At 42.1% G+C, this 22,907-nt stretch overlaps 2 protein-coding genes across 2 annotated transcripts in view; both read right to left on the reverse strand.

The window, feature by feature from the left end:
- Positions 1-18,111, reverse strand: part of slc43a2b (solute carrier family 43 member 2b) — a 27,741-nt gene extending 9,630 nt beyond the window's left edge. The window contains exons 1-8 of the mRNA XM_079508415.1: positions 17,984-18,111; positions 15,434-15,767; positions 7,952-8,276; positions 7,086-7,141; positions 6,801-6,877; positions 2,069-2,161; positions 1,550-1,683; positions 1-43 (exon numbers count right to left, since the gene is read on the reverse strand). The exon at positions 1-43 is cut by the window's left edge and continues 154 nt beyond it. Coding sequence (XP_079364541.1) covers positions 1-43; positions 1,550-1,683; positions 2,069-2,161; positions 6,801-6,877; positions 7,086-7,141; positions 7,952-8,276; positions 15,434-15,593 — 888 coding nt within the window. The 5' untranslated portion in view covers positions 15,594-15,767; positions 17,984-18,111. The remainder of the gene's footprint in view (positions 44-1,549; positions 1,684-2,068; positions 2,162-6,800; positions 6,878-7,085; positions 7,142-7,951; positions 8,277-15,433; positions 15,768-17,983) is intronic.
- Positions 18,112-22,375: 4,264 nt separating this feature from the next.
- LOC306927625 (ferroxidase HEPHL1-like) overlaps positions 22,376-22,907 on the reverse strand; it is a 30,000-nt gene continuing 29,468 nt past the window's right edge. Inside the window, exon 20 of the mRNA XM_079507425.1 lies at positions 22,376-22,894. Coding sequence (XP_079363551.1) covers positions 22,830-22,894 — 65 coding nt within the window. The 3' untranslated portion in view covers positions 22,376-22,829. The remainder of the gene's footprint in view (positions 22,895-22,907) is intronic.

Here is a 22,907-nt window from a genome sequence, read left to right on the forward strand (position 1 = left end):
GATCTTGTGGTCGAAGCCCATCCAGCTGAACTTGACCTTGATGCTGTGACGAAGAGGAGGTGGGAGAGAGGCGGGGAGGGAGGAAAGGAGAACAAGAACAGAGTGAGTCAAAGGAAGGGAATAGAGGCCAGAGCAGAAAATAAAGTGTTGCTCCCAGGATTAAATATCACTTAATGTGATGAGTCATTTTACATTTTGCAATACTATGATACTTAGGCCATAGTTTTACCGTAGGATATACAAATATATCACTTTATACGATCCGTGTCACAAACTCAGTTCTGACACCTGTGTTGCACCGACAAGACAATGTTGGACTTGGCCACACCCCCAAATACCAGCATCTCAAAGAATTGCTATGGAATCATTTTCTATTGTTCTTTACTTCCTTTTCAAGTCCCACCATACGCAGCTCTACTGCATTCTCCTACAGTATGTTTCCTTATGTTTCCATCTCAACACAGAACAAATAAATAAATACAAATAAAATAATAATAATAGAAAAGGAAGATTTTCAAAGCTATTCTTTGTACAGTATATTTTGAACCCATTCTAACGAGGGCTGTAACTCCTGTAGTTCTACCAGACAGCTGTGCTGTTGTACAGTAGCAATCAGGAGCAAGACTGAGCTGGTTCAGGTGGAGCGCGGCTCATTAGAGCCATGAGGTCAGTGATTGACAGTAACAAAGTACATTTACTTGAGTACTGTGCTTTTAAGTAAAATGTTATGTATCAAGTATCTGTACTTGTATTCTTGTATTTGTACTTTTGAATAAAATCGCTCCAATTTCTAGGAACATCGCTCCATTTCTAGGAAGAGAAAGTGTACATTATGCGATGCGAGAGTGTCTATAGTCAACACCAACTCGGGACTCGGGACTGAAGCACTGCCTGCCCTCCACGCTCCACAATCTAAATCCATTGTTATGGAATGTAAATTATGAATTAACCACTTTCTGTAAGCTCTGCTTTCAAGTATAGTAAAGATAGCTGATCTACAAAGTAAAAACATCGCCACAACATGCAACATGTGAAATGTTGTGTCAAGCTACTTCCAAAGCATGCAGTCAGATTAGTGAGTGTAGCATTTCTACCAGTAAAGAGTTTCGCTGACCTCTGTTACATTATTTATCAGCAGTCTGACTTTGACCTGGAGTTTCACCTGCCATTACACTGCATGCTTGATTGCACATATTGCACAAGAATTCTCAACCAAAGGGCCTTTAAAAACAATAATGAGGTACAAGGGACATAAAATGAAACAAGCCTGCTTTTCATTTAAAAATAAATTATTCTCTTTGTGACTAAACTGAAAAATATATGACCTAGGTTGAAGATAGGCTACACTTTGTACAGTTCTTTCTATACTACACCACGTGTTCACTTGTGGGACTTTGAATGTAAATAATATGTGTATTCTGGATAAACAAGACATATTTTGTTTCTTAAGATGCACGTTCGGCCTGTTTTGACCCCCATGCATGTAGGGACATTCTGTTTGTGCCAGCCTCCCTGAAAACTGTAAGATGATAATAAAAGAGATACTAACGTGTAACACATGTCCTCTGGTCCTGGGAAGGGCTCCAGGGGCCAGTTTAAGAAGCAGTTTAAGAAGACGAACCCGGAACACAGTGCCCAAGCCACCAGGATGGTGATAAAGGGTATACCAAGGTCATAGATCACCTACACACAAAAGATCAGGCCCAGTCAACTACTGTACATTCATGTCAAAGTTGAATTATATATTGCATATTTCATATAAAGGGAACGTCAATGTCAATTCATAAAATGTTCACATAGATGAAACTTTTAGTCATTTCATCGTCTACTCAGGCTTATGTGAACACCCCAGACAGTTTTTAATTTGCTCGATTCAGTATTTAGATATTTCATATTAGCTGCCTAAACCCATTGTATCTTCAAACTCCATTTTAACCATGATAGATTCATCGAAAACACACATCCTTTTTTCTGGTGACTGATCTCAATAGCGCTTACACTTTGAAAAAGTTCAAAAGGTGGTCTAGTAATACCATTTAATTTATGATAACTATGGGCTGTTTGTTACCTTAAGACCAGGGAATGTGACAGCTGAGGATGCATAGGACCCGATCATCAGGGCAATGAAGGTGGAGCGCAGGTCCCCGAACATGTTTGACACCTATGGAGGAGAAAGAAAAAGAAGGGAAAACTGTGAAACAACAGATTTTACCTTTATGTTATATCAACAACAACCCTATTGGTTCTCAAAGTGGGGTCTTGGGACCCTCAAGGCAAATACATGCTCCTTCTGAGGTTGGGGTTCGGATAGTCTCACTATTCCACAATCTCCGAATGCTATATATAGTCTGGAACTACACCTCCCAAAATCCGAGTAAGGAAGCTGCCATTTCCGTTAACGAAAACATATTTTAAAATATCTTTAGAGATTATTTTTTCATTTCCTTTTCTGCTAAGCAACAAGCTATATATGCTTAGATTATTTCTATTTATATTAGGATAAATGTGCACGACTGTAAAGACAAAATGGAAGTGGGGAGGAGGCTCCACTTCCGCTTTATATTTTACTCATGCTAGAACTTCTGTTGCAGCAGACTGTATGATGGAAGTACGTTGTATTAACTTCTGTTGCAGCAGACTGTATGATGGAAGTACGTTGTATTAACTTCTGTTGCAGCAGACTGTATGATGGAAGTACGTTGTATTAACTTCTGTTGCAGCAGACTGTATGATGGAAGTACGTTGTATTAACTTCTGTTGCAGCAGACTGTATGATGGAAGTACGTTGGCTAGAACTTCTGTTGCAGCAGACTGTATGATGGAAGTACGTTGTATTTGGAAATTGCGAGAGGCAACAGTCTGGCAACGCAAGACTAGGGTTCGGACAACTCAGGACTTCTGGGGACCCATGAGTTCTGAGAAAGGTTTCTGAGACTGTACATCAGAAGTTCGGAATGAGGGGGTTTCAAGCTGTGAGCTTGTAGATCTGCTATATGTGAAAGATTGTGAAACATCTTATGATCCTCTCTTACGGGGATCCCAGGCACAAATATGATTGTGACCATATTTGGGTCCTTTTTTTTTAAAGATAATTTTTTGGCTTTTTCTGCCTTTATTGATAGGTTGAAAGTAGACTGACAGGAAATGGGGAGAGAGATGGGGGGTGACACGCGGCAAAGGCCGTCGGGATAGGGAGTCGAACCCGCGGCACACTGTCAGGCTGGCTTAGCAGCCTAGGTGCCCAGACGGTTGAGCTAACCGTCCGGCATATTTGGGTCCTTGACATGAAAATGTCGTGTCCGGGTAGCTCAGTCGGTAGAGCTCTCGCCTTTGGACCACAAGTTCAGCGAATGAGTAGCACGGCTTGGTGCAGCAAGTCGTGCGGCAAGTACTGGGAGCTGATGGTAGGTGTGGCGCTCCACCTCAGCAATCCATCTCCCAGGGGTCTAGTACTGGGAGCTGATGGTAGGTGTGGTGCTCCACCTCAGCAATCCATCTCCCAGGGCTCTAGCGCATTGTAACGGGGATAGACTCCCGCGTGTTACTGGCTGATATCGACAATAAGCCACTCCCGACCTACTTTACATGAAAATGTTTCCATTATTTCCTTCATTTGGGAGTCTGTCTAGTCTTCATAGTTTTCAATAGTAGGGCAATGTTGTTGTTCTTTTTAGCATGTATGTCCACTGTCCAGAGAACATTGTGTGCTATATTTGTTTGGAGAGACCTTTTTGGAACTTGGTTGTGTTTATGTGAGCTCCATTTAGGCTGGAGGCTGGTGACAGACAAGGGGGCTATGGTTAAGTACCCTGTGTCACACAGTGCAAGTAATTAGTAGCACGTCTGCACTGCTGAAAGGCGACCACGCATGCACGCACACGCACGCACGCATGCCGGACCAGTCCAGAACCAATCAAACAGGAGTAGGTGAGAGTGCGAGAGCCAAGAGAGAGACGTGCCAACAAACTAGGTTTAAGTCTGATATTTTATTTCCCCCCTCTTTTCAGAATGGAGTAACTGTTGGGACGGGAAGAGAGGGAAAACAGACACTGGGGTGTTGGTGGTGGGGGGGCAATTACGAAGGTATTCACAAACTGCTCTGTCTTCAAGCGGTTGATCAACAACAAGACCAACACTCAATTACATAACTATGAGAGAGGGGGGGGGTGTAACAGACTGTGGGAGAGGAGAGAAAGAGTCTTCATTAAAGAAGAAAGAGAAAGGGGGAGTGAGGGAGTACTGTATGCACAGTAGAACACTGAATCTTTCCTACTCAAAACAAGTGTTGTGAACTTTATAGACTTTTCACAATTTTCAGAAAATCTTTGAAAACAGAGAAAAATCTGCCAAAGGTTTTTCCTAAAGTCTTTCTGATACACTTCAAGCTAGCCTATCTGTTATTTTGGAGCGGGAAGGTGACCTGACCACACTGTTCTTTTGTTAGGCAACACTGCAGTCAGCTGGGCATGACGGACTAATGTACACTGGTCCCCAGATATGTAGATTAATGAATATAGATGTTTAACTTTCAAGGTACTGAACACATCCTGACATGAAGGGAAAAAATATATTACTCAACTCCCACCTCTCACCATGTATCCCCATGTATTCTTTCATTATTCCTGCATTCTTTCCTTATTCCCGTATTCTTTGAATATTCCTGTATTCTTTCATTTGCATTATTTTTTAATGTTTTGTGTGGTCACGTGTTAGTGACCGTGACAGTGACCATCTCCCTCTCTCTCCCTCTCTCTCCACCTCTTTCCCTGTTCTTTCTCACCCCATTCTCTTTTTCTCTCTGCCCCCAATTCTCTCTCTCTCTTCCCCATTCTCAGTTGCTCTGTCCCCATTCTCTCTCTCTCTCTCTCTCTCTCTCTCTCTCTCTCTCTCTCTCTCTCGCATTCTCTCTCCCCCTCCTCCCCCCTCTCTCCCTCTCTCTCTCTAATCAGACCAGACACTGAGTTCCTGAAGCGTGAGATGTCCTACAACACATAAAGTTGGTCTTGACCTGACATTTGAGGAGTACATCAATTCAACAGGGAAGAACGAGAGGAGGGTGTTTAATAGGTAACAGAGATGCACGAAACTGTTTCAACACCCATGCAGGAAAACTCTCTGGAGAGCGCTGTACAAAAACAGTCCCCTAATTCATGTTTTCTCTCTATCGCTGACAGAGGGGGGGCAGCTACTAATACTGTCCCAACAAAGCATGAACTTAGTAGAGGGAGATTTAGGTGCAACAGTTACAGAAGGACATAAGGGATGAATCTCACAACCCTAAAGCGATGCGGCAAGTGAGCAGTTTATTGGGAGATTTACTGGCACTGCACCCCTCTCTTGTGAACGGCGTCACCATGGTACAACCCAGGATTGTGGTGTGGGTCACTGCAGACTGAACCACTGATAGAAAAGAGGGAGGGGACAAGAGAATGAAAAGGGAGGGTCAAAGGAATGTGAAGGAAGGAAAAAAAGGATGGTGTTGACCCTGTGAACTTGTGTGAATCCTACCAAGCCCCTCTGTTTCTTTCTTTTTTCTTCTTTTTCTTTTTTCTTTTAAGGCTTGAATAGGTTTATTTTAGGTTATATTCAATTCTGGGGTCCAGGGTCCTTGACAGGGTTCCGGGGGGTCCCGAGCTGAATGAGTGATAGTTACAGTAGGATCCAAAGGGACTCTTACAGCTCTTAAGCTCAGAAAGTGTACAAATGGAACAACATTTCACTTCACTCTGTGAAGTTGTTTTGATTCTTACAGTAATGAATTATGTTGATGTTTGATATCAATCCTGTTAATTATTGTGACGGCTGACCTTGGACAATAATTGATATTCTTTCTCAAACCTGAGGCTCTGAGCAATTCCTACCAAGACCAGCGACGCCTCCAGAAAATTGTAACTGGGGGTGCTATGGAGGGGCTGGCTATTTAGAGGGGGGGGGGCTAATGAATCTTGGTTTACATAGAAGTCAGTCAATTTGGCTTGTTTGGAGGGGGGGCTTAGGGGGGGCTAAGCCTCCACCAGAGGGGGTTAAAGCCCCCCCTGCCCCCCCTGGAGCCCCCCCTGACCAAGACTAATAAAGAATAGTCTATTGGGATCAAGAATTAGACCATTTCACCCCCCCCCCCCTCACACTCATGTGTGTATGTGTGTGTGTGTGTGTGTGTGTGTGCGTGCGTGCGTGCGTGCGTACGTGCGTGCGTGCGTGCGTGCGTGCGTGCGTGCGTGTGAGAAACTGTGAGATACAGAGACAAATAAACAAGGGATAAGCTTTCATGTTGTTCCTATCAAACCACAACAGGGAGAGAGGATGGATTTCTTATTGGAAGAGTGATAATGAAGCACACCATCCCTCCCTCCCCACACTCCTCCTGTCCAAAGTCAGGATGTGTGTCGTTGTCAGGAGGACAGAGTACACTACAGGGCAGCCAGTCAAAAACAAAACAACAACAACAACAACAATAACAGAATATCAGACAAAGATCTCAACCCAGTACTGGAGTCAAAGTAGAGACTACTCCTAGTCAAATAGTACTTGCTTTTAAAAACTACTTACGTATTCAAAAGTGCATGCTTTTAGTATTAAATTATTAAAAACTATAAACTACAAAGTACATTTTCTTTTTAATATCAAATGCATTGCTGTATTGAAATGAAGACATTTAGAAGATTGTAGATTGTCTATTTTCACTATTTAGCACGCACGCGCACACACACACACACACACACACACACACACACACACACACACACACACACACACACACACACACACACACACACACACACACACACACAGAGACTTACCGTGAGAGAGGTAAAAGTCATGCACATGCCCCCAAAGCCATTGAAAGTCAGAGCAATGAATATGAGCCCAGAAAGTTCTGTGAATTAAACAGATATAATCAGATTACAAATAAATTAAATGAATGCCATGAACCCTAGCATCCCTATTCTGAGGGTGAACATTCAGCGAAATTATAGTTATAAAAAAGCTCTGTTTATTTATAAACATCCATATCAAATATATTAGACACCTCACAAATATAGCAACATATAAGATGCAAATCAAATTATCCATAGTCCACTTACCATTAGGTTTGTAGGCTCCATATGCGATGAGCAGACAGGAGAAACCAAAGCAGGTACTAAAAAGAGATAAATGGTAAATTTATATAGCGCAACATATTTTCACTACTTCCTTTTATGCCTCCTATAAAAATCTTTAAGAAACCTAGACAAACATTTAACAGCATATTTTAACCAACATGCCTCTGCTCGGGGGAACATTAGAACCATTTGAACCCCAACATGCCTCTTCTCGGGGGAACATTAGAACCATTTGAACCCCAACATGCCTCTTCTCAGGGGGAACATTAGAACCATTTGAACCCCAACATGCCTCTTCTCGAGGGAACATTAGAACCATTTGAACCCCAACATGCCTCTTCTCGAGGGAACATTAGAACCATTTGAACCCCAACATGCCTCTTCTCGAGGGAACATTAGAACCATTTGAACCCCAACATGCCTCTTCTCGAGGGAACATTAGAACCATTTGAACACCAACATGCCTCTTCTCGAGGGAACATTAGAACCATTTGAACCCCAACATGCCTCTGCTCGGGGGAACATTAGAACCATTTGAACCCCAACATGCCTCTTCTCGGGGGAACATTAGAACCATTTGAACCCCAACATGCCTCTTCTCGGGGGAACATTAGAACCATTTGAACCCCAACATGCCTCTGCTCGGGGGAACATTAGCTAAAAATAGCAACAAGCTCAAGACGTGTCGACATGATCTAATAGGCCGGCTATTTTTGGTGAAAGGATTTGGTGGAGACAGAAAGAAGCAGTCGTCCATTTCACTTACACTAAGACTAGAGGGATTGGTTAAAGGGAGTGATTAAAAATGGTGCTTTGAAATGTCATTTGATTGTTATGGCTGGCTTTACCTGCCCAGCAGTCGTAGCTTACGAGGTCCGTATTTGTCCATGACAATACCGAGCGGCAGCGTGATGGCGGACAGGAGGAAGGAGCCCACGGTGAAGGCCATGTTCAGCATCCCTTCCTGCTCCTTACAGATCAGCCAGCCGTTCATCCTCAGGTTCCCGTCCATGGGGACCAGGGGCCTCATCTCCACCCCGTCCCCGAGACCCACCACTGCACCTTGGGGTGACTCCTCGTCACCCCACGAGTATTCATTGTAGTCACCACCATCATCAGCTGGAGGGGTCACCATCGACAGGGATTGGTTGATGTAGGAGGAGGAGCTGTTACCTGAAGACACAGAGTTAGGACGGAAGAAGGAAGAGGGAAGGTTTAAGGTTGGATTAAGTTTAAGGTAAATAAAGTTAAGCTAAAATAAGATCAGTTAAGATATTTGGTTCCTATTTCAGTGAGTCAGTAGACAGCAACAGGTTCAGCATGCCAACAGAAGCTCAACATCTCTAAATGTAAAACAAGGTGCTGTAAGGGATATTCTGTTATAATCGAAAAAGATTCAAACAAAAGGTTAAAGCTCTATATTCCAATAGTAAACATTGCTATATTGTAAACGATGCGACGTAGGTGTGAGGGCCATGTAGCGGCCCGAACCTCTAGTTAGTATAATAATACTTGGCATGATTCAAGTGTTTCTTGATTCTGTCTTTGATTGTGAAGTGTGAAATCTTTTGGGAGGGTGCTACAACTGAGCTGGTTCTCATGGCACGATGCTGACTGTTCTCCTCAGAAGTCATGAAGCTCATTTGCCTACCTGATAAAGAGATGTGATTTACATCACGGTGATGCACGTGCATAGGACATTAGGGCAGGATGTGTGTGTGTGTGTGTGTGTGTGTGTGTGTGTGTGTGTGTGTGTGTGTGTGTGTGTGTGTGTGCCTGATTCATACTTTGCATGTTGAAAATAGCAGACCTACAAGCTCACAACATGCCCAGGTTGTGATGCGCTGTGAGCTTGTACTGCTATATTTGGCGAGCAGCACCGTTGTGTGACAGAGTACACAATTAGGCTAAAGGATGACAGCTCTGCCTATTCACAGGGTCCTGCTACTGTACATCCTAAGCTGGTCGTCATGTGCACAGCACACTGCTGCACACACAACACATGTGTATACAGTGAAGACACACACAAGTTCTCTCACACGTGCTCACACACTTCTCACACAATCCTAGTTAATAGTCCATGACTCTGTGCAACTCACACATTGTCACTATACCTTGACTCAAGTACTAAAGAAAAGAGCCAGACCTTGACCTTGTAGTATGCAACAAAAAGAACACAACGTGGATAAAGACAAAGACAAACTGCTGCCCTGACAGTACATCATAAAAACAGCAAGCACAGGGCAAAGATAACTGAACTCAGAAAAGTAGATAAGAAATAAATATTGTGTGTAACATCACTGTGGGCTTATACTGTTCCTGGCCAGCAGACTGCATCCCACATTGGTCAACAAGGCCTTCTTCCTGCCTTCAGTTGTCCACTGGTGGTGCTTAATGGCTCAGGCATGCGTCATTTTCTTATTTTGCCATCTTAGAAAATAGAAATGACTTCTTACTGCCACTGGACTTGTCAAACCTGCACCGATATCTTCTCCTACAGTGTAAATTGAGACTTCATGCGTACTTCAAACTGTGCTTGAAGCTGTTGAGCCGGTGAGCCACCAATCACGCAACGTCTAGACACTCAGAAACGCTCATTCTGATCATTGCTTTGGGTCTACCAGCTGATTGGTAGATTTCAGAATTTGGCCTGCTGTCAGCTGGTGTAGGTCAGAAACTAGCCGTTTTCTAATTTTATATAATGTTAAGACCTATACTTTAAAGTGTTATACTGTTCTGTCTTGTTTGTCGTCCTTTGTTTTGTTTTTCGGTTATGATAGCAATATACTATCTGTTCCAACACTGCTTTTTATTTACAAAGACAGGGTTCATAAGTAGACCAGTAAGAATTGTTTGCATCAACTTTAAAGGTTTCATTTAATTTGCTGTATAACAGCTGTATGCTACTGTACGTTGTTAACCCAGTATGTGTTCAGGGCCAGGGGCTGAGGGTTCCCTCCTCAGTTTGCTCTACAGTTCCCTGCTTTGTGTCCAAGCATTTATTGGTTTCCCCTTACACCCCCATGGCATCATGTCTCTATTTCTTTGTCCAAGTGCTGACTGGAGGCAAGTGTGTGCTGTGCGATACAGTAGCCCCTGTGCGAAATGTCATGACGTGCTTAATAACAAAGCGTTAAAAGCTTCCTCAGAAACCAGTTCACACTCCGGCACAGATTGAAAGGGGATGAGGGGATGGGAACCACGGTATTAGTTTAGCCTGGTGTTGTGTACAGCAAGCAGATGGATTCAGACAAGCTACAGAGTTTCCTTGAATGGCCCAGAGCCACAGAAGCACTTGTTCAGAGAAATGACGTGTGGGTGTCACCATCTCATGTCTCCCCTATAAAACCTCTGATCAAAAACATAAAAACACAGCTCAAAGCTGGTACCATCAGCAAACCAAACCATGTGGCAGCTATATGATCATTTTGAATGTGTCTGACAAGGGATGACTTCCGCACACCGGTTCAGTTTTAAAGCAGGTGTGTATAGGTCCTGGCAGTACAGCAAACGTTATGAGGAAGGAGGAGAGACCCGCACACTGCCACTTGCTGGTTCAAGAACTTTATTTTAAAGAGTCATATAGCAACGTTTCGGCCTTTCGGCCTTCTTCAGGCATGAAGAAGGCCGAAAGGCCGAAACGTTGCTATGGCTTCCGATTGTGGCGGAAGCCATGCAAGGTACCAACCAGCACATCGGGAGCAATTTGGGGTTCAGTGTCTTGCCCAAGGACACTTCGACATGTAGACAGGAGGAGCCGGGATTCGAACCGCCGACCCATGGATCATTGGACGACCTGCTCTACCTCTTGAGCCACAGTCGCCCCACAGTCGCCCCACAGTCGTAAGCTACTACTAATGAGACAAGACATCAGTTAAATGAGTTTGGGAACAGACGGCATGACACAAAAGACATATTGTACAACTATATGCAGTGATAGTGAATAAAGGGAACTTGGTGGCAAACCACAAATCATTTGACTAGAACTTTCCAGCAAACAGAGAACTGAGAACAAGAAATATAGAACTGAAATCTCAGCCATATGTATTTGTGTACCATACATGGAACTGGATAGAGCTCTCTCATCATTATTCTACTGTAATTATTTGTCTCATCAGCAAGAACTGAACAGTGATGGTGAAGAAAGAGAACTTGGAAAGACGTTTGCGGACAAACCACAAATCATTTGACTAGAACTTTCCAGCAAACAGAGAACTGAGAACAAGAAATAAAGAACTGAAATCTCAGCCATATGTATTTGTGTACATGGAAGAATTTCAACCATTTTGCCTTATCACGTCAGGTGCAATCATCAGTATGTTAATCATAAATAATGTTTTTATTATTGTTAGATTGTTTCATAATTATAGCCTACACATTTGAATTAGTGGTCTATAATCAGATGAAAATGCAAGGGCTAAATAGATGTCATGCCTACAATGAGACTGTTGGGCCCTTCTGTTCTTCTTGAATCATGTGTTGATGTGTTTCATTGTGTTGAATCATGTGTTTATGTGTTATTATTGTGTATTGTTGTTCATGGATTATTGTATCTTTGGCTCTGCTCTGGGGGATCGTTGATATCAGAGATGTGTCTTGGTGCACAGATAATCGGAGATATCAAATGTGATATCAGACCTGTGTCTAGGTACACAGATCATCTGATATCACATGAGCAGAGCCACACCGCCATACTAACATGCAATAGCTTTGCAATAAATGGTCGATCTGAGCTGAAGTGTCTTAATGAAATAAAATATTGATCAAAATGTTTGTTCATATAACTTGCGTGTGGAGAGAGGGAAAGTAAAAGCCACTTTTCCGTGTGAAAATGCACAAATGTGCGTGCACGAGGTGTGTGCACGCGCATTTTGCGGCACGCGCTTACACGTGCGCAACCCCCTCCTAAATGTTCAGCACCTCCTACTGTAAATACCTTCCCGCGGCCCTGATAAAGGAGACACATAAAGGCAGAAAGAATTCTCAGCGAAAATAAAAACAGGACATATTGTCCAAAGTCCATGGAAAGCACTAAAATTCCTTTAGGCTGTGGCGTATTAATTATCACCTTCAACTTTATTAGTAGTTCATAATACTGTGATAGTGTGGTTACTAGAGTATGTGGTTTAGTGCTAGTGGGTACATCTGATCTGACACCGTGGTGATATCACATGGAATTATTAAACTAAACTGTGGAGCCTGCTGTGCCATTTCTTGGCCAGGAGAGTCACTTGTTCCTTTAACCCCTGAAATTGTTTACTGAGTTTACTGTCGGTCTTGACTTGACTTTGGCTTGTTGACTTACAATGTTAAATGTAATACAGGTAGGCTATTTGAGAACAACTTGATACTTGATAGGCTAAAAGACTTGGACGTGCTTGTGTTTAAAAACTTGCATAGTGATGACTTGCTGACGTCTCTTACCTCACTCTCTTTCTATTCATCTTTGTCATTTATCTTGACCAGCAGAAGTAGACATTGACCCTCTCTGACTCAGTTATTAAAAAAAGAAAAATCTCTGCTGATCTGCCTTTGCTTCAACCACATGTCACATGTCACATGCTGGAGAGCAGCTGAGTGGGTGCTTTTCTCTGTTCACTATTTGTGATGTCATCAGAGCATAATGCTGACTTGACCTACGATCCAGGAAGTTACCTATGACTCATTCAACATGTGGATTTAGTATGTTCGCTATTCTGTGTTCCCATGTACGGTAGGCCTATATCACAAATATCAAATGAAGTAATGAACAACAACATATATAAAAACATGCCATCTTTCATGATGTTTGAAGTAAAGCCTCTTACATCCTGTACACTTTGTTGTATAACGAATAGCTAGTTCACAACATGGCATCATGTTGTTCTTTTTTAAAGATCTACTATATTGTAACGCCAGGTTGAAATTCCTCACTTTTATTCAATGTTCTCAATAAGTGAGACTCTTATATTGCCACTGCAAAAATACACAAATACTGAAGTGCTGCAACATTTAAAAAGTAGTCTATGGAATGGTGTTGATTTGTGTTTAACAGCTTGGGTGCAATCAATGCCACTTATGATGCCATGTGTTTTCTGGTTGGTGGCAGTTAATGAAATCAATGAAGCAAGGTGGGGGTTTTGCATCGCAGATGACTATAAAATATTATCAACGCAGTAGCAAGAGAAAAACATGCATTTGCAAATCGGCAGTCAGATAATAAGTTGTGTAAACCAACGTGAAGATAAGCCGGCAATGACGGAGACTGAACAACATGACTCAAGATGTCAAGGTGCAACGTGTGTGCGCTCTGCCGTGCACACTGCTGTTCCTCCTTTAAAGTCACCTGCCTGGAAGGTCACGACAATGAGGCTGGCACATCAGGCCTCGCTTCCCCTTTCTCACGTCTCTTTTCCGATTCTCTGTCTGCTTATCTTCCTCCAAAGACATGTCCTGACTGGAGCCATTGTCCGTATCAATCACGCCATTGTAGTTTTTGTAAAAGGAGAGTGGGCAGTCCACTCTCCTTTGTATTTTTGTTTCTTCTTTTTTATTGTGATAGCCAGTAGGAAGGTGGACAGGGATAGTTCATGCATGGGTAGGGAAGTGTGTGTATGTGGGAGGAGGTACATGAGACATGGCTTGGACCTGTGTACAGTATGTACCAAAGGCATGTACCTTAAACACCACTATATAAATCACTGGCATTCCTTTGTATTGTACATAACCAAACACTCCCAGCTTAAGGCCATTATACTGTACACTGGCCAAGAACGGTGCGTTTAAAAACGGCTGCCAACATTATTGTCAATGTACCTACCCCACATCAGCAGTGTAAGACGCATGCCAGTGTGTGCTGATGTCCTGCGTTACAATATATCTCTGTTCAGGAAAACAATATTGTGTTCTCAATTGGTGTTCTCCCAGCACTGTGCTGCCACTAGAGGTGGGCGATATGGTGATAAATATCGTATTGTGATACAATGTCTCCACGATATGCCTTTTCAGAGATATCGTTTATATCATGATACAGTGAATGAGCATTCTATGATTTGCAGTTCTACACCTTAATTTATACTTTTGTAGAACAATGGTTTCTTTAGCCAAAATGATGATCGTGTCAATACTGCAACGTTGTGCTGTGCTAGCTGGTGGTGTGAATTGGCCTTTACTTTTGTGAACAAGAGAACTGTACGCTGACTACAAATCGGAGACGACAGACTTACAGAATGCCAGACAACTCCAAGTCAAATATTTGCAAATCAATCAAACAACCAGTTCCATAGTCTGCTGTTTGTGTTATTGCTTTGAATTGATTCTGTTTGCTGTGTCATAGGAACTGTGACTCTGAATGCATTTACAAAATTATTGTAAATTATTATTTGCAATAAATATGTACATTATTATTTTACTGTTCTTGATAAGGCACCTTTATAAAGTTGCTGTCTCTCTAAGTACTACATAGCAGTGCTTCCCAAATCTTTTCAGCTCCAGACCCAAAATAGACGTTTGGTGTCTCCCTGAGACCCACATTTACAAAATCCCATCCACTTAAGTCCTATTTGAAAAATAGTCACAATAAAATCTAGAAGCTCACAGCTGAGCCTGTAGATCTGTATTTTAATTGAGTGGCCTTTTTATATTTTCTTATCTTTGTTATTTCATGGTAATTTCAGATGAAATATGTGGACATGTAAAAAAGGGCATAAATGCTCCAGACACATTGTTGGGACCACCAAAACAGTTATACTGTATGTCAAATCAGGGAACAAGAACAACATGGATTAAAGAATGTACCATGCATGACCCTTTGATAGGCCATATACTATATATAAAGAGATATAAAGCACCTTTTTCAGTTTCATATAAAACCCTCAGGGAGAGAGTTGACTGTGATATACTGTATCTAATTTAACTAACTCTAGCCACCCCCTCTCCTGTCCTCTTCTCTTTAATATTCCCTCAGGGCCCCCTTTGTAAGACACTCGTCTTCCCTTAACCAGGGAGGTAAAATGGCAGTGGTTTTAAGTTCCATTCACAGCACTAAATGGTTTCATACAGACAAAGCATTCTCTACATGTCTAGAAGACAGCTCTGATAGAACTGTTCAAGTTTCGATGAAGACATGTTATGTAATAACCTGCCACACACGTGAGCAGGCACGCACGCACGCACGCACTCACAACACAACACAACATTCCTTGTTTTCCCTAATAGTGTGTTGACTCTTTTTCTTCTTCTCTCTTATCTTATCATAACTTTCTGTTTGGAATTCATGGACCTAGAGCCCAGACTTTCTTTGAAGGGTTGTCTCAGAGAGCAGTGCATTTTAACTGGCGGTTCTGACTCACCCTCTTCGTTGCACAAGTAGGAGTAGTAACCCTCGGACTTGAGCATGATGAGGAGCGAACCCCATCCCAGGAGCACAGCGGAGAAGAGCAGGTTCTCGATGATGGCGGTCACCGCCATCCACCAGCGCCTGGCGAACGCCGTAGACAGGGTCGGAGCCATGGTTCCCGGGATGGAAACTTAAGACGGAGAGCAGAGGAAGAAGAGACCCAGAGGGAGATAGAGACAAGCGACAGAACAGGTAGGCAGAGTATAGGAGGCAGAGGAGGGGAAGATGGAGGAGTTTCGTACCCTCCCCGTCAGAGGCTCAGGATGAAAGGACCGTTAGTCACTGATCTGTGGGGAGAAAAGCAGAGACAGGGGAAAGGGGAGGTTTTACTCTCACCCTATTGCTGAAGTCATGCAGGGCTGGGCAGAAGCTGCTTCCAGCACTATAAGATCACAAGATAAAGGCCCTGACCTTTGATCACTAACAAAACACAAGGTACAGCACTGACGAGGATTAAGTGCACAACAAATCCTTCCGTGATAATGTAAGCCTGAGTGTGAAAAAAGCCCTCAAAACACCAAATGTTATACTCACAATTACAACACTAGGGATTTTGTTTTTTTATTCTGAGAGTGTAAAACATCTCCCCTCTCAGAGTTAAGTTATCACAGAGATCCCTCCCTGTCACTGTGCCAGCTATACTGTTTGTTTGGTCTCATGTCTCCTCCGACACACATGTGTGCTGTGGAGTGTGGAGTCCTGCTGCTTCTTTTCACCTGACACTAGGAGTTTCACTAGAGTGCAGAGGAACATCCTTAATCCTTCACAGTTCCGCTCCCTGCTGAACAGGCATCCTAACAAACTTGTACGAGTCACTAATGCAGCAACAAAGGAAGGACACAATCCCGTACTGGCTTTTCACCCGTGAACACAGCTTGTGTTCTTTGGCACACAACCGTCCAAGGAAGTGGCTTCATGAAGTCCCAATGTTGGTCATCCGTCCATCCGTGTGTGTGTCGGTCTGCAAGTAGCTAATCTCTGGCATTGTGGGCCCGATAGCAGCGAAACTGTTCCCACACACTCCCTGCAGGCCAGTGCAGAACCTCAAACCCTATTTTTGGCCTGTTATAGCCGATTTTTGCAAAACAAATGTTTTGATATTACTCCTACAGATTTGATTTTGTTCAAACATCACTCAAATCATTACACAGTGTCTCTGAGTCTATAGTCATGTGATCAATGCGGATCTGTCCGATTTTATCATATTCCATCCTGATTGGCTAAGATTGGCTTACCTTACACTTCAGGATTGGTCCGTTTTGAACAAAATTTCTCAAATCATGAATGCAATGCGCGATTTCAGTGACATTTTGCACACACATTCCCACATGGCTGAAGAAAATATGTCACTTGACATTTTTCAAATCAGCCTCATGGTGGTGCTATACTGTAACAGGCCATTTCACATTTTTACCTATAACTGCACCGATCTGTGTGAAATTTTGCAAAACTTTGCCAGTAGGCAGAGGAAGAAATGCCACCCTTTTCATATCATCTTATAGCGCCACCACCAGCAGGTTTTAAACACTTTTTTGTAACAAAATGCCTCAAATCATGATTGCCGTGAAAGGCCTAGGAAGAAACTGCCCCCTTTTCACATTGGCCTATTACAGTATAGTGCCACCAGGAGGCCACAATAACATACCTGACCTGGCGGAGACCGTGCTCCGAGGAGCACTTTTTCTATAGTCTCACCTGTTTCGCTCATCAAACAAGTTGCAAGAGATGCAAAAGGATGTTCCTAATTATATTGTAACAAATTGCAGGGAAATCTTAACACAGAAGACAGACAGCATACGTGCTTCAATTCCTTGGTCAAAAATATAATGACAAGCAACCTAAGTCGAGTAGAAGTTCAGATAAGTGGGGAAGCATCACTTGAATAATTGAGACAGCCAGACAGGTCACAGACACAGACTATGGGCAAGAACTAGCTGTGCAAAGACTATGGCCTATGTTGAAGAGGCAAACTTGGACACACACACACACACACACACACACACACACACACACACACACACACACACACACAATGTCTAAACAGGCTCATCGAGCCATGAGGTTTCTCTGTAATTACTGCATGCAAAACATGAAAGAACTGGCAGAGGCAGAGATGGACAATAAACAAACAGGCACACAGATTGTGTCCCCTTTCTGTCCCTCTCATCTCTCTGACTGTATCCCACTTTTCCTCTCTCATGCAGAATGCCTCTCACCCTGTCTCTCCATGATATGCCTCTGCTCTGTCCCCACCCCAAACACAAAGCTGGACATATACAGAAGAAAACTTCATTTTGAGATAAATCCCAAATTATTTTTGAGGCCATTGGACCAAGTTTGGGAAAGTTTGAGACATGTTCTTTTCTTACAACAAATATAATTTTCTATTACAATATTAATTCATTAATAATCTATTATCTGTAGGCAACATTTGTGTTTTGCGCTGAAAAAAGCAGAAAGAAAGAAAGAAAGAAAGAATGCTCACAATATGCTCTACACATACCTTTTCCTTATAGTCCCAGCATGCACAGACAACTCAAAAGCCTGTCTTGAAATCTTGCCGTTGCAGGTGACGCTGGTGTTCAGCTGACATCCAGTAATTGAATAAATGAAACTGTATGTGAAGCTTCCACTTCCACATTTATAATGGACTTGAGCATTCATCAGCAGCATCCCTCGCCTCGCTGTCCATTGGATGTCCCGAGGTGGTGAAAAACACGTATCGGCCAATCGGCAGTAAAAGTCAACTGGACACTAGAACAACGCCCGCTGGACGCAAGACTACCGGCTGACTCAGTAATGAGTGTGATTTCAACCGTAGGGGTTAATAGTCGGTCGGCTTGTTCTGGAAACGGGAAAATAATGGAGCATTTTAACTGTCTGATAAGATTATCTGCCTGCATGACGTTCAGACTGACAAACAGAGTTTCCTTGGATAAGGTGATGAGTTAGAAGGCTAGCAGTGTTTGTTCATCATCATCACCCTCTCACAATCAGTGTATTGATCGTGTGGCAATGTGACTGTCCGAAGAATGACTGATAAACACAACCTATATAGTGTTTACAAGTTTAGTTTACTAGTCTATATTCCAAGTAGCATGGTTATGAAACTTGGCTGTCGAATCCTATTGCAACATATATGTTTTGGACAACTAGATTATACATAGCATAGGCCTAATGCGAGTTTAGTACTTACATTCTGCAAAAGAGAGAGAGAGGGAGAGATCGAGACCATAAATACCAGCCACACAATCTTAATCTCAACATCCCCCTCTGCCCTGTCGCTATCCAAAAGAAATGTGTATTCCCATACTCACAGACTCACAGTCACACTGCTGTTTATATGCTATAAAATTCCCCATGCGTGACTGAGTTCCCCATTGCGCAAAACATGAAATTAAACGACTTCGGAACTGAAAGTGAAGGCTGCAGTAACTGGTTCAACTTAAATCAGCGACAGATGAGTTGACGTAGCCTGCATTTTCTGGTCACTTGCAGTAGCAGGATTCCTGTAATCGGGCGGAGTGACACGTGTGTTATCTGCTGTGTACAGTAGCCTAGACTACTGTACTATCTATAGGCCTATATACGCACGTGCATGCAATAGATCATAGATGAGACTGCATGGTTGTTTGTGGTAGGCTACAGCAGTTATTGTTTCAGTTATTACAAGGAAATTAACAGTAGGCCTACTGTAACCTAATAAAGTAAATAATAAAACACAAAGTTCTGCTTCAACAGTGATATATAGGCATACATTAAAATATCTATAGCTCAGACTCGATACAATGCAACAACACACACACACACACACACAAGCACGAGTTGGGTCAGACTCATAACTTTGAAATGCAGTCTGAATTCAAATTACATGGCAATGTTTTAATCCCTTGGATTGCAACACAATTGTTATCTAATCTGATTACTTTTGGATTAGGTCTACTTCAAAACCATACATGGCGAGTGGCTTCAAGACATATTCCTTTAAAAAAGCAATTGGCAATGAATGGTATTGTGAATTCCAATGTGACACTATCAAATCTTGTTTGGCTTTGGCCCCCAGTGGACCCCATTTCTATTTACAACCATAAAGGGAAAAATGGGTTCTTATAAGAGTCCAATACCTATTTTGAGCCAGAAATAAAAACCTGTTTTTATTTTGTATCTAACCTTTGGCCTAATACTACAGAACTCACTGAGACACTCACACCTTCATGGAACCCTGAGAGAAGTACCCTCCCGAGAGCTGGTCCTGAGATTAGAATTGCATCTATTTCTACCGGTCTGACAAATCACAATACAAGGTAGGGAAGGGGTATTTAATTTGTCAGGGGACCGCAATTGTAAACAGTACTTGAAGTCAAGGGGCCATAAGACTTTATTTGCAGCACGACAGATCTACAGTAGCAGATTAGGAAATATATTTGAAATATACCAGCCAGAGTGGACTCTATACTCAGTATACTCACCATTACTTGCATCTGGTTATAGCCTACTCCCTACTGGGTTCCTGTAGCAGTTTTAACCCATTTAGGCCTGACGTCGAAATGAAAAAGATTTGAGGCACATTTTCACGATTTTTCAAAAATAGCAGACCTACAAATAGCTTGTAGATCTGCTATTTTTCAATAGCTAAAGTATAACATAATGCTTTAAAACACCAAAAGGGGTTCCCGCCCAAAATGGACAGTCCCCCCTGACATGTGTTAATTTGGAATCCTCCATGAGTGAGTCACAGTTCTGATTCTAAATAGTAGGCCTACATTTGATCCATATCTGTTAATGGTTAATTTACAGGGGGCATGTGGTCAGAAGATAAGGTGTGGATTAGGATGTAATAAAAGGTCAACCAAAGAACAAGATTCCTGTGTACAGGATCTCCTCACTGGTCAGCAATATACCTTTTTATAACAGGAACCCTCAAGGTTTCTTCGACTATGCATGCACCTCATGGTACCACAGCACCTCAAATGCCCTTAAAACAAGGTTCCAAACTCCAAACATCCCAACCAAACTCGTCGGGCTACTACTTGGCCTAACTCCCAGAACCCACCACACCCCTGCTCATTTTGATAGGTTGGAATAGGTTGGGTTGACGACAGAGTACAGCAACTTGCAATGGGCCTGGTCTTTAATATTCACTAGTAGCCTACACTATACTAGGATACCGATGTGTACCTGTCAAAATACTTTCAACCCAGATTCAAACAAGGGGTTAAACTATTTTTGCTCCTATTTGCTACTAAAATGTAGAACGCCCTACCAACAGCCGTTAAGAAATGTGAATCATTTACAACCGCTCTCAAAGAGCACTTACGGGCGGCTGCAATTTGAAACTGGCCCCTGTAAAAAAAAAAAAAAAGTCCCTCCCCCCTATTTTTCTATACTGTACATTTTCCCTTATTTTCTAAGTGTGAAATGTGTGTATATGATGATTTCCTTTTTTTTGCATGTATAAGTATAGCATCTGTATGTCTTTAAATGTTCTGATGAATTGGAGGAACATGGAGGACCCTTATGTAAACAAGTCTTAGTGCTTTTTCTGGTGTTACTCTCTTAGCAGATTTTGTGTATTGACCTGTACTTTCGTTGAACTGTACACATTCTACAAACTGTTTTCAATCAATCAATCAATCATTCCTTGAGATGTAACTGTGATCTAAGTAATTACACATCTTCCGAATCTAATCTGGGATGATCATTTTGATTACATGTAGTATACCAAACCTTGCATGCACCTGAGTGTGCAACCTACAATAGTGCAGTGATAGCTCCCTGGGCACTTGGAGCACAGAAAAGCAAAGTTATAGGGTCCAAGGCGGCCATGGGCTTCTCCCCTCTCTCTTGTCCACAGCTGGCTCATACAGTCCTAGGCTTTATAATGGTGAACATGGGAGCACTGGAGGAGTATAGGCAGTTAGAGAGGGTGGGGTGAGTCCTGGTTCGAAGACTAACTGTACCTCAGAGGCTATCACCTCTGAGGTACAGTTAGTAGGCCTACCAGTCCAGTCCACATTTTACATCGTGGAGCAGTATCTAATAATGTAACATTTGAGAAATTGAAATAAACAAATAAAGCTATTTTTTTGCCTTTATTGATAGAGTAAGTGGAGACAGGAAAGCGGAGAGAGATGAGAAGTGACAGGCCTACAGCAAAGTTCGTCAGGATCGGGGTCTGGATTCTTTTTTAATGTGCAACACATTTTTTGCATTGACCCTGAACATGTTGTTCACCATATAAAAGTTTCAAGAAGTTTCCTCACATTGATCTCAAATCAGAATATGGAATTGAATTCCTCTTATAATAATAAGATAATATAATATTATGAAAACCTCAAAATGCTAAATTCAATCAAGGTTCTAGTAGAACCTAGAACCTCATAGTAAGTAGAACCTTATACAAAAAGCATAGTGGTGTTAATTTTGACATTTTTGATTAGAACAGTTTGAGCTGTTTTGTTTATTTATATATTATTTATATAAACCAGCACTATTTATATATATTTAATTTATATATAGAGCTACACAGACAGCAGATTTGGATTCCACATTTTAAATAAGTACATTTTCTGAAATTCTGCCTAGTTCATGTCATTGTTACATTGGCAACTTTGAATGAATGCATTAGCGTCGCCCAGAACCATAGAGTAAGCCAGAGTTACGACATTGAGGGGGCAGAAAACAGCCCGGTCACGTGGTTCATGTACTCGTGCGAGCCCATAGACTCCAATGCATTCTGTAAACTTCCAGTTGACCCTTTTAAAGGGACAAACCAATAGATGTAAAAGAGCCTGGCCCCATGAAGTGAATGGAGTTGTCATAACTCTGTCATGTCTATGGCTCTGGCGTCACCTAGTGGTGATATGACATACAAACACATACAACTACTTGTACAACAGCAGAATAATAATTTTATTGCACATTCACACATACTTAAATCAATCATACATATTTGGTCCAGTAGTGCTTTGCACAAAACAAATCACATGAATATTCTGTGAAATATGCCACAGGTTCCCACAACCATAGCAACAACATAGTACAAACAATCCACATAAGGTTTTATTAAGGATGTTGTAAATTTAAAACATAAAAAAAAGTAGTTCTCCGTTGCGAGAGGGACAATGGACATAAAACCTATGCATTGTAGCTTTAACTATACATACCTGTGTTCTCTTCGATGGTTTGATTTTGACTTGACCTTCAAAAGGCACAATAGGCAATTAATTACTTTGTATCATATAGGAATACGTAAACTTTCTCTCTCACAGTGACACAGTGATAAAATCCCTGGAATTATAGTGCAGTCAATGCCCTTGTTGCATAGATACAGTCAGAGTCAGGGTCCTTCAGTAGTGCAGCACCACTCCTACAGCCAGAGACAGCAGCATGGTGGCTATTGAGCTCAATCGTGCTGCAGGATGTGA

This window comes from Electrona antarctica, assembly GCF_951216825.1.
Source record: "Electrona antarctica genome assembly, chromosome: 8".
NCBI classification, from domain to species: domain Eukaryota; kingdom Metazoa; phylum Chordata; class Actinopteri; order Myctophiformes; family Myctophidae; genus Electrona; species Electrona antarctica.